Here is a 12,827-nt window from a genome sequence, read left to right on the forward strand (position 1 = left end):
GAGAAAGGTAGTGGATGAACGTGGCTGTTCATGTGTCTCGCATTGTTTCAGCCAACCGGAGAGTGACAGTGGCACAAAACACCGCTGACTTCAATGAGGGGGGGAGGTGCCAGAAACGTCTCCACCAAATCAGGCAATCATTAGCTGCAGTGGGTTCTGGGAGCCACCGACCCACCAGAGTCCCATTGCTAACACCACGACGCAGGATTCTATGCCTCAACTGGGCAAAAGAACATCGGCACTGGACCTTGGATGATTGGAGACGGGTCTCCTGGTCCGATGAGTCCCATTTCCAGTTATTTTGAATGGACAGAAGGTTGTGTATCTGGTCGGTAATGGTCTGGGCGTGTTCAACTGGTGCATCTAGATGCATCTCTTAATGGTCCAGGTTAAGTGTCCATCCTTGCAGACCATCTGCATCCCTTCATGGTCATCGTGCACCCACAGGGCAATAGACTCTTCCAGCAGGACAGTGCACCTCCCCGCATAGCCATGGTGACTAGAACATGGTTTGAAATGCATTCTGCAGGTTTTATGACCATGGAATGGCCTGCCCGTTTGCCAGATATGAACCCAGTGGAGTGTCTTTGGGATGCTGTGGAAAGGTCTGTTCGAGCTTTGGATCCTTCCACCAGAAATGCAACGCAATTATGGACAGTGGTGCAGCAAGCATGGATGGAAATACATGTGGAAATACCTTTCATGAACTAGTGGGTTCAATGCCTTGCTGTGTGACTGCCCTTATCCGGGCGAAAGGTGGGCCTACCCATTACTAGGTAGGTATTCCATGATTTCTGTCTACTCAGTGTACAGTACTGTTTATAGAAGCAAATATACATGCATTTTAATTACTTAAATATTCAAATTATTTCAAGTCCTATAAAACAACCAAAAACAATATGAGACATTAATATCAGTATCGAATTTTGTATTGATATTAGTCCCTAGGAAACATTAATACAATTTTTTTTTTTTTTTAATTTATGAAGTAAGTAATATTCAAGAATGGTTAATTAGTAATTTGCATATTATTAAAATTGAAATAGGTTAAATGTGAATGTGGTAATCCAAAGTAAAACATGAACAAAATAAAATCCATGCAATGTTCAAATACAGTATTAGTAGAATGGAAGTCAGAAAAGACTAAAGTCAATAACAGTTGTGGGGTTAAAAACCAAATAAAAATTAGTTATCACGTATTTAAAATTATCTATAATCAATTGTAAGACTAGCTTTATAGATTAGTAATATTATTAGTATTGGCAAATGATGCAAGGAAGCAAGCATTAACAATCATAACCATAATTGTAAAGCATCAGTAAATTAATACTGTATATACATTTTACATTTGCTTCAATTTAGTTGACAACCATACTTGTTTAAAATATTTACAATTTCAGCAGGACCATCTTAGAATCATGTTAACTTAGAAAAATACTTTTTATTATAGAGAGAGAGACATCGCAATATAATGATTGATATTCAAATAAAATTTGTAAGTATATTTTATTTGATTTCTTTCAGTGCTAACTGTTCCTTGTAATATTGTTTATACTCATATAAATGTCTATATACTTGTATATAAACTTGTTAATACTGTTCAAGGCTTAGACCTAAATGGATGTTGGATGAACTATTGAGACTCATGTCAGAGAAGAAAAATGCATAAGATGCATATAAATTATCAGTTGCTACAGAAACCAGCAAAGACTTCTTTGTGTACACACTAGAAGGAATGGGATGAATCACATTGGTCCATTTGACATCAGTGGTTTAACTGTCGATGATCCTGCTCAACAGATGCTGACAACTTACTAGGTGTTTTGCATTTACATTCATGCATCAGGAATTTTTTTAAGGATGAGAATGCCAGAAGTGTATAAAATTCTAAGAGGTAGCTAAATGATTTTGTGATAACCAAGAGGAAAGCAGAAGAGAAATTGTTGAAGCTAAAAGGTTATCTGGAATGGATGAGATCTGATCAATTATATTAAGGGAGGTAGCAAAGGAGGTAAGTTAGAATCATAATAATAACAGCGAGTTGTTATTTTCCCTGTTCCAGGGAAAAGAATGGAGTCACTGGTTAAAGAAGTAATGCAGGGTCATCTAGACTGGAATGTGTTTATTCTGCAGTCATAGTATGGGGTTGTTAAAGAGTGGTCTTCTCTGACTAAACTAATTGGATACTGTCACACAGTGAAAAAGGAACCGGATGCAAAAAAGAAATTTAAGAAGAGCTTTCATTGCACATAAAAGACTGCTGTACAAATAGGAGCAGTGCAGGATTAAGGGCAATTTACTGTTATAGATGGCTGAGTGCGAGAAGACAGAGTTGTTATCGATGGGCACTGCTCTTCTCGGACAGATGTTAGTAGCATCCTCCAGGGCTCAGTGCTGTGCCCATTGTTGTTTTCTGTATTTATTAATGATATTGACAAAGGTATATCAGGCTTAATGTCTAAGTTTGCAGATGATATGAAGGGGATTTGCAGGGTAGTTAATGACATTAAATAGGGTAAAAAAAAAAAAAAAAAAAAAAAAGTAGTAAAGTGCAGCCATTATCAACCCACTGCAGGATGGAAGCCTCCTCAACAATTCATGCTGAGAGAAATGGACCGTAATCTGCCACGCTGGTCCAGTGCGGGTTGGCAGATCAACCGTATTCAGCAGTCAGGGGCTTGAACCCCGGTCTACTCAAAGAGCGTGTGCTACTACACTCCCACTCCTGCCCACTCGGCTATTGCAACAAGATCCAGATAAATTAGGCAGATAGGCTGAAAAGTAGCAATTGAATTTAACATTGACAAATGTAAGGTATTTTGTATGACTGTGTAGTATCACACTCCAGGTAGTGAGAATGAAAAAGATCTGGGGATAATTGTGCAATCAGATATGAAGTTCTCTTAGCAGTGCAGAAAAGCTGCTAGGACAGCCAGCTCATAGAGTTTTGTGAATGATATATATCAAATTTCCAATTTGTATAAGGAGGTAATTATCCATTTGCATAAGGCAATGGACAGGCCACATCTTGAGTACTGCATACAGGTCTGAAAGATTCATTTGTGGAAGGATGCGGTTCTGCTGAAGCAGGTGCAGAGAAAAGCAACAAGAGTAAGGAGGGGAACAAAAAGAGCTCTTGCCAGGAAAGGCTTCATATTGCAAATTGTAGTGTATGGAAACTTCGACACCTGTGAGAAGATGTGACTGCGGTGTCTAAGGGTTTTAATGAGTATGCTGAATGCCAATGGAAACCTTCCTCTTGCTCTGACTGTACATATGAGGGGACATAAATTCAAATTGAAGAAGGATGGTCCCTGGATAGATGGGCAGAAATTTGTGTTCAGTCAACAGGTGGCTGATTATTGGTATACACTTCCATCTGGTGTCATAGAAGTGGATGGTTTGAATAAAGGAAGAACTAGACTGACTGTTAGAAGGGATGGACAAGTGATATGGAAGTATTGGTGTTTTTTTTTTTTTTTGCTGATGCTATATAAGCTTGCTTTCTTGCATCATTTGTCATTACTAATAGTGTATAAAATATAGTGTTTATTGTCAAGTTTCTCCAGGCATCTCCTCCAACTCCACATTTGTAAATATTGTGATGCAATACAAACTCTGTAAAAGCCAGAGAGAGAGAGAGTGCTTATTGTGTAGCCTGCATCATGTAGTATTGGGTAATGTTGGGCTGTTGCTCCTCCGGCTATTTGGCTTAAAAGCCTGTTGAATACCCAGTCCCCTAGTTTCCATCCAGCTCCACAGGGTGGTGGGTCAGGCAGTAGTGAGTGAAAGATCTCTGGCAGGTATTTTTTTTTTTTTTTTAAATAAAATAAATAAAAAACCCACCCTCTGGAAGTTTTTATTGGAAGAGGAGCACGGAGGTAAGAGGTTTGAGTTTGGAGAAAGTAAGTAAGTAAGTAAAGTAAAGTGCAGCCATTATCAACCCACTCCTCAACAATTCATGCTGAGGGAAATGGACCATAATCTGTCATGCTGGTCCAGTGCGGGTTGGCACATCGACCATATTCAGCAGTCAGGGGCTTGAACCCCGGTCTACTCAAAGAGCGTGTGATACTGCACTCCTGCTCCTGCCCACTCGGCTACGGAGCCTTGTTGGAGAAAAGGTGATGGTAAAGATGGTGGATGATAGGAAGATGTTCACCAGAAAATAGTAAGTTAAAGGGGCTATGGAGGAGCCCATCCTCTGCAGAGGACTGTTAAATGCAGAGAAAGGTTTGTGCTGGTAGGGTCCACCAGGTGAAAGGTTTGGTTTTGGAGGTGGCAGTTGGTCAAGGCACTGAGTATAGGAGAAATAAAGTCACAGGGCCAGGGGTCCCATTGTAGTGGGGGAGAGCTCATCGCTGTGATTAGTACATTATTTAAATCCCACACTGGCCATGCTGGAATGTATGTGTTAAGTGTAGTTTGTGCCATTGAGGTATTGGGTTGTGTTATTCTTCTGGCCATTTAGCCATCGGATCCTACTTAAGTTTCCATGTTTCTCATCACCACCTTGTGGAGGTAGTCCAGGCAGTAGTGGAAATCTGGCTAGTCCCACTGCAGAGTCAAAGCAGTATGGTCTCCAGCTTCATCCAAATATCCACAATTCTGGATCTGGCTGTAGAGGCTATCGATTTGTTTGTTGTACTATCAAGTCTTCCAGCTCAGCTCTGATAGCCATAACTTATACAACAGGCATACCCTTAGTAAATTAGTTCTTATCTTCCATGGGAGGGGGGGGACTAGATCTTCAAGGAGAAGAGATGATTCAGTACCTGAACGGGCAAGCTGTGTCCTTGTATAGCACTTTGTGGTGGACACAGGTAAGGTATGATGCTTTTCAATGCTTTCAAGGAGGACTGACACTTGCAGTGGCATCTATATGGTCACCCTCGCCCATTCCAATGTTACTATCAGATGAAGTGTCACAATAATTTGAACAAAGTCCTCTGGATAATCGAGTAGCAGTCAGTACAGTTCAATGGCGATACTGAAGACAAGAAGAACAAGGTATGACACTTATCAGGGGGATGAAAAGATGCTGAGAAAATCCACACAGGGGGATGGCATGGTGTCAGCAATGGGGTGGGGTTCCTGAGCTGGTTGCTCCCCTTCAATAGTCAAGTTGGAGAGGGCCTGTCAGAAGAAACATACATGCTCCACATATGTGCAAGTGCCATGTACTCATCTGTCATTCAAACATATACACAGAAAACTTTTTTTTTTTTTTTGACATATATTTAGGAGAAACAACAGTTTTATGTTAACAATAACTCATTCTCACACATTTATCGTGTTTTGTTCATCACCTTATATCCAGACAGGTCAGTTTCCTCTTAGATATAAACAATACTATTTGATACCCATGCACACATTTTTATATATATATAATACAGTTCACAGGAATTCATTCAGTCATCACATAGTTTATTCATACCACTTATTGAAGCATCTTAACCTGCCAAATTATTTAAGCTTATAATAATTTTTTTTTTTCATCATATGTTTAAAGTGTGCATTTATACAATTAATTGACATTCTTATTCACCCAACAGTGATATGGCTCCTCCGTAGCCAGGTGGGTAGGAGCAGCAGTGCGTAGCACGTGCTTCTTGATTAGACCAGGGTTCGAGCCCATGACCACCAAATACGGAGGATGCGGAAAGGTCAGGGAATGACCACCGCATATCAGCGGAGCAATATGACCTTAGTTGCCAATGCTCCTAAAAACCAAATAACAACAACAACAACCAACAGAGATATACATTTATTCCTATTCACTCAAAGAGAACTTGAGTAGAGGCCCACTCTTTTTTTTTTTTTTTTTGTGCAGGTTAACGCATTCAATCACATATAACAGAGAGATATATTCTTATAATGTGCGCCTTATATGTGTGTGGGCGCTGGGGTCACAAGGTGAACAGACGGTGGATTTTCAGCTGCTGAAAAGGGATAAGTAGTTTTGATATTTATACCATATTCTTCATTAATTAACATACTACATTGTGTTCTACAAAGACATTAAATAGGCTTAGTAGCATTCATTAGCTTTTAAATTAGTGATTTTTGTAAGTTACGACTCACTGCTAGTACCGGTGTTGCCACCAATATTGTTCAACTATCCAGAATTGTTGTAGTATACTAGATTGTAGTATACAGCTGCTGAAAAGGGATAAGTAGTTTTGATATTTATGCCATATTCTTCATTAATTAAGATACTACATTGTGTTCTACAAAGACATTAAATAGGCTTAGTAGCATTCATTAGCTTTTAAATTAGTGATTTTTGTAAGTTACGACTCACTGCTAGTACCGCTGTTGCCACCAATATTGTTCAACTATCCGGAATTGTTGTAGTATACTAGATTGATACAAAATAGCGTAATGTGTATCTCGAACTGATAGCGCAAGGTATAACGTAAAACTAGATAGTGTAATGTGTAGCACTGTATTAGGAATCTGTTAGCTTAATATAGTATTATCAGTTAATCAATGAAATTTATTAATCTTATTAAATTTCATTGTTAATTAAATTGTATTTAAATGGCAATCATCACCCAGATTAGAGCTGCGAAGCAATTTGCACAGATTAGCTGGAATGCTATGGCTCGGGGGAGAAACGAAGGGGGCGATTCTCCAATGCATCACATTAAAAAAAATTGTGCGAAATGTTTGCTGACCTTTCTAGAACAGGACATGAACTAACCAAGGAGGATGTCTTTGTGTGCTAGGTACCTAAAGTGTCAAGAAATTAGGCACCAACTCAGTGTTCTGATGGGCGTCTATGAGGTTTTGAGGTGTAGGGTAGATGCCCTCAAAGAAATTAATATGAGAGGCCCATCAAGCTCTCACTGCCCAAATCAACACCAGAGCTCACTTCTGTGCATCGGGCTACAAAGCGGAAATCTCGAAGGCAGAATGTGCTGGTCCCAGAGGAACTAGTTATTGTTGGTGACTCTATTGTCAGGGTGATGGGAATATATTATGCAAAAAGGATAGGTGGAACAGAACTAGGGTTGTGGAAGTTGATAGCTTAAATAAATTTAAGGCTGAACTAGACAGGATCTGGAGTTAATGGATGGGTGAAATTAGCATTTGCATTAGTTGAGGCATATTGCAAGAAAGCAAACTTATACAGCATCAGCCAATAAAAACTAACCTTCCCATTTCATCCATCCATTCACTCCAAATGTTTGTCTAGTTCAGCCTTAAATTTATTTAAGCTATCAACTTCCACAACAACAGATGGAAGTCTGTTTCAGCAATCAACTACCCACTGGCTAAAGGCAACCTTCCCACATCAATTCTACAACTGTCTTTCCTGAATTTGAATCTATGCCCCTTCAGGTTTTTAATCTGGGCAAGCGGAAGTATTCCATCAGCATTGAGCGCTCAAACCATTCATGGCCTTGTACACCTCGATCAGATCACCTCGCAGGTGCCTAGTCTCCAGCTGCTGCAACTTGCAGAACTTAAGCCTTTCTTTGTAAGCACACCTCTTTGTTCCTCTCACCAATCTTGTTGCCCTTCTCTGTACTGGTTCTAGCAACTCCACATCCTTCCTAAAATGAGGCCTCCACACCTGTATACAGTACTCAAGGGTGGCCTAACCATTGCCTTATACAAAGGGATAATCATCTCCTTGTCTCTGATAGCAAAATTCCTATATATTATTGACAAAACTCCATGATCTGCTGAGGCATCCAATCTGCACTGCTCAGAGAGTTTCATATCTGACTGCACAATTACCCCCAAGTCTTTTTCATTCTCCACCTCCCTGAGTGTAGTACCACACAGTTGGTATGTTTCTCTTCGGTTACTGCTAACCATATGGAGTACTTTGCATTTGTCAATGTTAAACTTCAGTTGCCACTTTTCAGCCCATCTGACTAACTTTTCTAGATCCTGTTGCAGTAGCATACTGTCTTTACTGTCATTAACAACCCTGCCAACCTTTGTATTATCTGCAAACTTGGACATTAGGCCTGATACACCTTCATCAATATCATTGATAAATACACAAAACAACAATGGGCCCAGCACCGAACCCTGGGGAACTCCACTAATAACATTAGTCCATGTAGAGCAATGTCCATTTATTACCACTCTCTGCTGTCTCCCACTCAACTATCCCTTTATCCATTGCAGTAACTTGCCCTTAATGCCATACTGCTCCAATTTGTACAGCAGTCGTCCATGTGCAATAGTATGAAAATCTTTCCTGAAATCCAAGTATGTGATATCAAAATTATTTTTTGCATTCTGTTCCTTTGTGACCATATCGTAGTATCCAATGAAATTGGTCAGACAAGACTTCCCCTTAACAAACCCATGCTGTGTTTGAACTATTACTGTTGTCTTGTCTAGGTGATCCTGTATCACCTCTTTTAACCAGTGACTCTATTATTTTCCCAGGAACAGAAGTTAAACTAATTTATCCCCAGGGGCTCACATCTGGTGAGTATGGGCTTGGCACACCCAGCGTCCTGAGCTGGATATCATTATTCTTCTCTTTCTTGGTGATTCCCTTCTACCTCTCTCTCTTTGGGTAATTCAGAAATTTTTTTTTTTGCCTGGTGCAGCATAAGCCTCAGGCTTCCTTGCACCATATGGCTAATAATAATAATAATAATAATAATAATAATAATAACAGGCCTATAATTATTTGTGTCACCCTTTGAACCCCCTTTGTGAATTGGGGATATGTTTGCACATCTACAGTCCATGGGGATCTCCCCTGACTAAGGATGCTCTCATAATTATGCTTAGGGTTTGCTTACTTCCTTTGCTGCCTCCTTCATTATAACTGGATTGATTCCATCTGCCCCAAGTGCCTTTTTTATATTTAAGTTCAACAATTTCTCCTCCACTTTGCTCTCAGTTATTACAAAATCACTTATCTCCCTGTTAGAGTTTGATAAATGTCTAGCATTCCCCTCTTTGAATAACTCCTTATGTGTGAATGTAGATGCAAAATACTCATTCAGTTTATCAACTACTTGAGCAGGATCATCAATAGTCGAACCATCTATGTTAAGTGGACCAATCTGATTCATCCCCTTTCTTCTAGAGTTTACATTAGTATAGAACTCTTTGCTTCCTTTCCCAAATATTTCTCATAATCTGCCTTCACCTGCCTAACCTCCTTTGTGACTTGATTACAGATTAGCTTATATCTGGTGTAGGCTTCTATGTTGCCTGATAATTTATATGCATTCCATGCATTTTTCTTTTTTGTCACGAGCCTCATTAATTCATCTGACATCCATTTAGGCCTGAACCTTGAAGAGCATTTTTTAGTTGGTATGAAAAACCTAGTAGCCTCCAAGATTAAGTTCCTGAAGGCTTCCCATTTAGAATTCACTGTTGATAACATCATCAGGTGATCCCACTGTATGGAATTTAAAAATTGTCTGAGACCACTTTAGTCACTGTTACGAAAACAAAATCCCTTCCCTTTTATCCTTGATTGTAGTTACATCTTTAAGTAAATCCCACATCAATACTCTGTGATCACTGTCACCCAATGGTTTCTTTATCTGCAAATTCTTAATGCATGAATAATCACTGATCTGATAATCAGATCAAGGGTATTATCCCCTCTGGTTGCCCCTCGGGCATGTTGCTGTAGAAACAATCCTCCAATAAATCCACAAAATTCTTGCTAGTGTGCGAGTGACCAATCCACAAGTTCAAGTCAATATCTGTAAAGTTAAAATCCCACATTACAAGACATTCTGATTTACTGGCCCATTCTATTTCTCTGCACAACTTTTCATTGTACTCATCAGAGTCATTAGGCCTATAACATACTCCTACTCTCATTTTCCCCTTTCCAGTGTTTATGTCACACCAAACAGACTCAACATTGCACTGTCCACCCGTGTCAACTGGATGCACTTTCTTAGATTTTGTGTTTCTTAACTAACTGCATAACTCCTCCTCCCTTTCTACCCTGTCTGTCCTTTCTGTACACATTGTACCGAAAGGATAGACAAATTCCAGTACTCCCCAAATTCCAATTTTGCACTGTTTATATCTGTGTGACACATTTTTTCTCGGATATCCCAACAATATCTGCCTTTGACATCTTGATCAGCACTTCAAATTCATCAATTTTATTTACTATACTTCTAGCATTAGCGTACATGCACTTGTTCTTACTCTTAGTTACCCTAGCACAGCCCATGTATTTATTTGTTCCATGATGACTCCCAGTAGCTCTTGAAGTCCCCAGCAACTTGTTCTCTAGGCTGCTGTTCGTTATGATAGAAGCAGTGCACGAATCTTTTTTTGCCTCTGCCTGCGGCTACCATTAATCTTTTAGTCAGTGATTCCCCCCCCCCCAATTTTAGCAGTTTTCTGACTCACCTAACACTGCCTCGGGAGGGTTCCCCCCCCCTTTTGGCTGATGCTGCATAGGCTTGCTTTCTTGCATCATATACCTCAACTAATGCTAAATATTCATTCATTTGATAGGGAGTACACATACATTCATTCACTTCTGTGATTTGCCGATGTGAGATTGAGAGCTTTGGCTAACATAGACATTCACTCAAAGTATTAATTCACATACTTGCCACTGCTAATAGTAAAACTAATATATGCTTCTTTGAGGGCAGTCACATCTGTCCCATAGGCACAGGAAACAGTGGCAAATTTTGTGCACCCTCCTTGCATACCTATTAAAAAAACCAGTGATATTGGGGTCACTGCAGATATTCCTCTGTTAAGAGGTGTATTGAATTTCTACAAGTGGTGCCTTTGTCTTATTGTATGTCTCCTTTACACAAACAGATTGAACAATGGTAAATGAAGGGTGTAGGCGCCCGTTATGCAAAAGAACAGCTTTCGAACTTTGCTATGAGGAGTTGATGAAGGTGTTCAGATGTAATATGTACTTTTGACAGTTCTCAAAAAATTCCAGTTGATATCATGGTAGTAGTAGGTCAGACTATTTACCATATAGAATGTTGCCAAAACTTGATTTCTTTTTTCAACAGTGAGCTACTTTGATGTTCCTCTTAATAAAGTATTTATGCTTTAGCCTTGAGACAAGAAGTTTGGCTTTATCTTTGGACAGGGACAGATCTCATGGTCATTATCATGAGTAAACATTTCCAGCTCCAATATCTCTTCATTGGATGTTTACTTAAGATCGGCTGAAGTTCTCAAGTCTCTGCCAGTTGCACCTTCATTACATTCCATTTTGTCTTCTAAAGACACTCTTCACCATGCTGTCAAAGTATCAGAATTGGCATACTGTCATTGTGTGGGGCTGGTCTATTGCTGAATCCAGGTTTGGATATGCAATTTCGTGCTTGTTCTTCACTGAGAGTCCAGTTACATTCACATTACAAAAGTGACAATCACCATCATGGTCTTTTGGCTTCATTGCCTATTGTAATTGGAGTGTGTGTGTGCTGATCTGTATGGTATTAGATGTTTTCCACAGAAAGTTTTATTGTATTATCACTATGGAAAATATGTATTCTTGAACTCAGTTGCATGCTTGCAGGTGCCTCCATAGCCAGGTGGGCAGGAGCAGCAGTGCGTAGCACGCTTCTTAATTAGACCAGGATTCGAGCCCGTGACCACCAAATACGGAGGATGCGGAAAGGTCAGGGAATGACTACCGCATATCCCCGGAGCAGTATGGCCTTAGTTGCTAATCCTCCTAAAAACCAAATAACAGCAACAGCATGCTTGCAGGCTGAAAAACACAGAACTCACATAGAAATTTCCTGCTTCCTCTGCCTTAGAACAGCTAACATCCTGTTAAATTATTCTCTATAAACAATGTTATTAGACTTCTAATATTATATACTTCTACATTAACAATTATTTTTGAAAATAAATACATTCAAAACTGTTCCAAACTTTTGTGAAGACCCTATATATATTAGTTGTCTTTATAGTGTATTTGTTAAAAATCATTCATTAATCAACTGTGGTAGATTTATACAGGATTAATAATGAAAAAAAAAAAAAAAAAAAAGCGATATGATTAAAAAAAAATAATAATAAATAACTGCAGTATCCAGAAAAGTAAATAAGGTTAATATTTTCTTTTTAACTTTGTAGTAATTTTGATAAGAAAAAGTAACTAGATAGTGTAGTTGTAATAATATCATTTACCTTTATTTTATTATATTTTTTATTTTATTTTATTTATTTCTTATTTTTTTTTTTTTTTTGTAGACCAATTGCAGGTCATGCTAATTTATGTCCAAACTCCATTTCAACAAAGCCGCAAGACCTTGATACACTTTTGTCTACTGTCAAGCATGAAATACTTCATGCTCTGGTAAAGTTCAGTTTTTTTTTTTTTAACTTTTTGTTCAATAAAATTTGTTTATGTAAAATATAAGTTTTGTCTATTAATATGTTTGGTTAAATGTAATTATTATGTGACTTTTCTGTTATTGGAAAAGAACACAAAATTTGTTTTAAGAGTATGAAAATTTTTTCCTTCCTAAAACTTGCACACTGTCATTTATCTGTGGTTATACTTGTATGATTAGAGCCTTCTACTGTTTATTAGTTTCTTTTTCTTTTTTTTATCAATATGACCCACTGCAAATTTAAAAACAATTCTTGTCCACCTGTACTCTTTGTGTGTACAGGATGTATCAATTAAAACGCATCAAGATCTGTATTGCTTATTTTTTTGGCTTAGGCCTAAAAAATTGTCTTAATTGCCTTAATTGTCTTGACCTTTTTATTGTCATATTTGCACTGAAATTTTTGAATTTGATGTTAATTAAAATTGAACTAAGTGTTAGTGTTTAAATTTTATGATTTCTAAATTAAAATTTTGTCTAATC

General features: G+C 38.4%; 1 protein-coding gene across 1 annotated transcript in view; it reads left to right on the top strand.

Annotated features, from left to right (window-relative positions):
* LOC150075134 (leishmanolysin-like peptidase) overlaps positions 1-12,827 on the top strand; it is an 807,866-nt gene that overhangs the window by 529,676 nt on the left and 265,363 nt on the right. The window contains 1 exon segment of the mRNA XM_090388304.1: positions 12,202-12,307. Coding sequence (XP_090244430.1) covers positions 12,202-12,307 — 106 coding nt within the window.

This window comes from Mastigoproctus giganteus, chromosome 14 (genome assembly GCF_048544385.1).
Source record: "Mastigoproctus giganteus isolate SK-2022 chromosome 14, ASM4854438v1, whole genome shotgun sequence".
NCBI lineage: Eukaryota > Metazoa > Arthropoda > Arachnida > Uropygi > Thelyphonidae > Mastigoproctus > Mastigoproctus giganteus.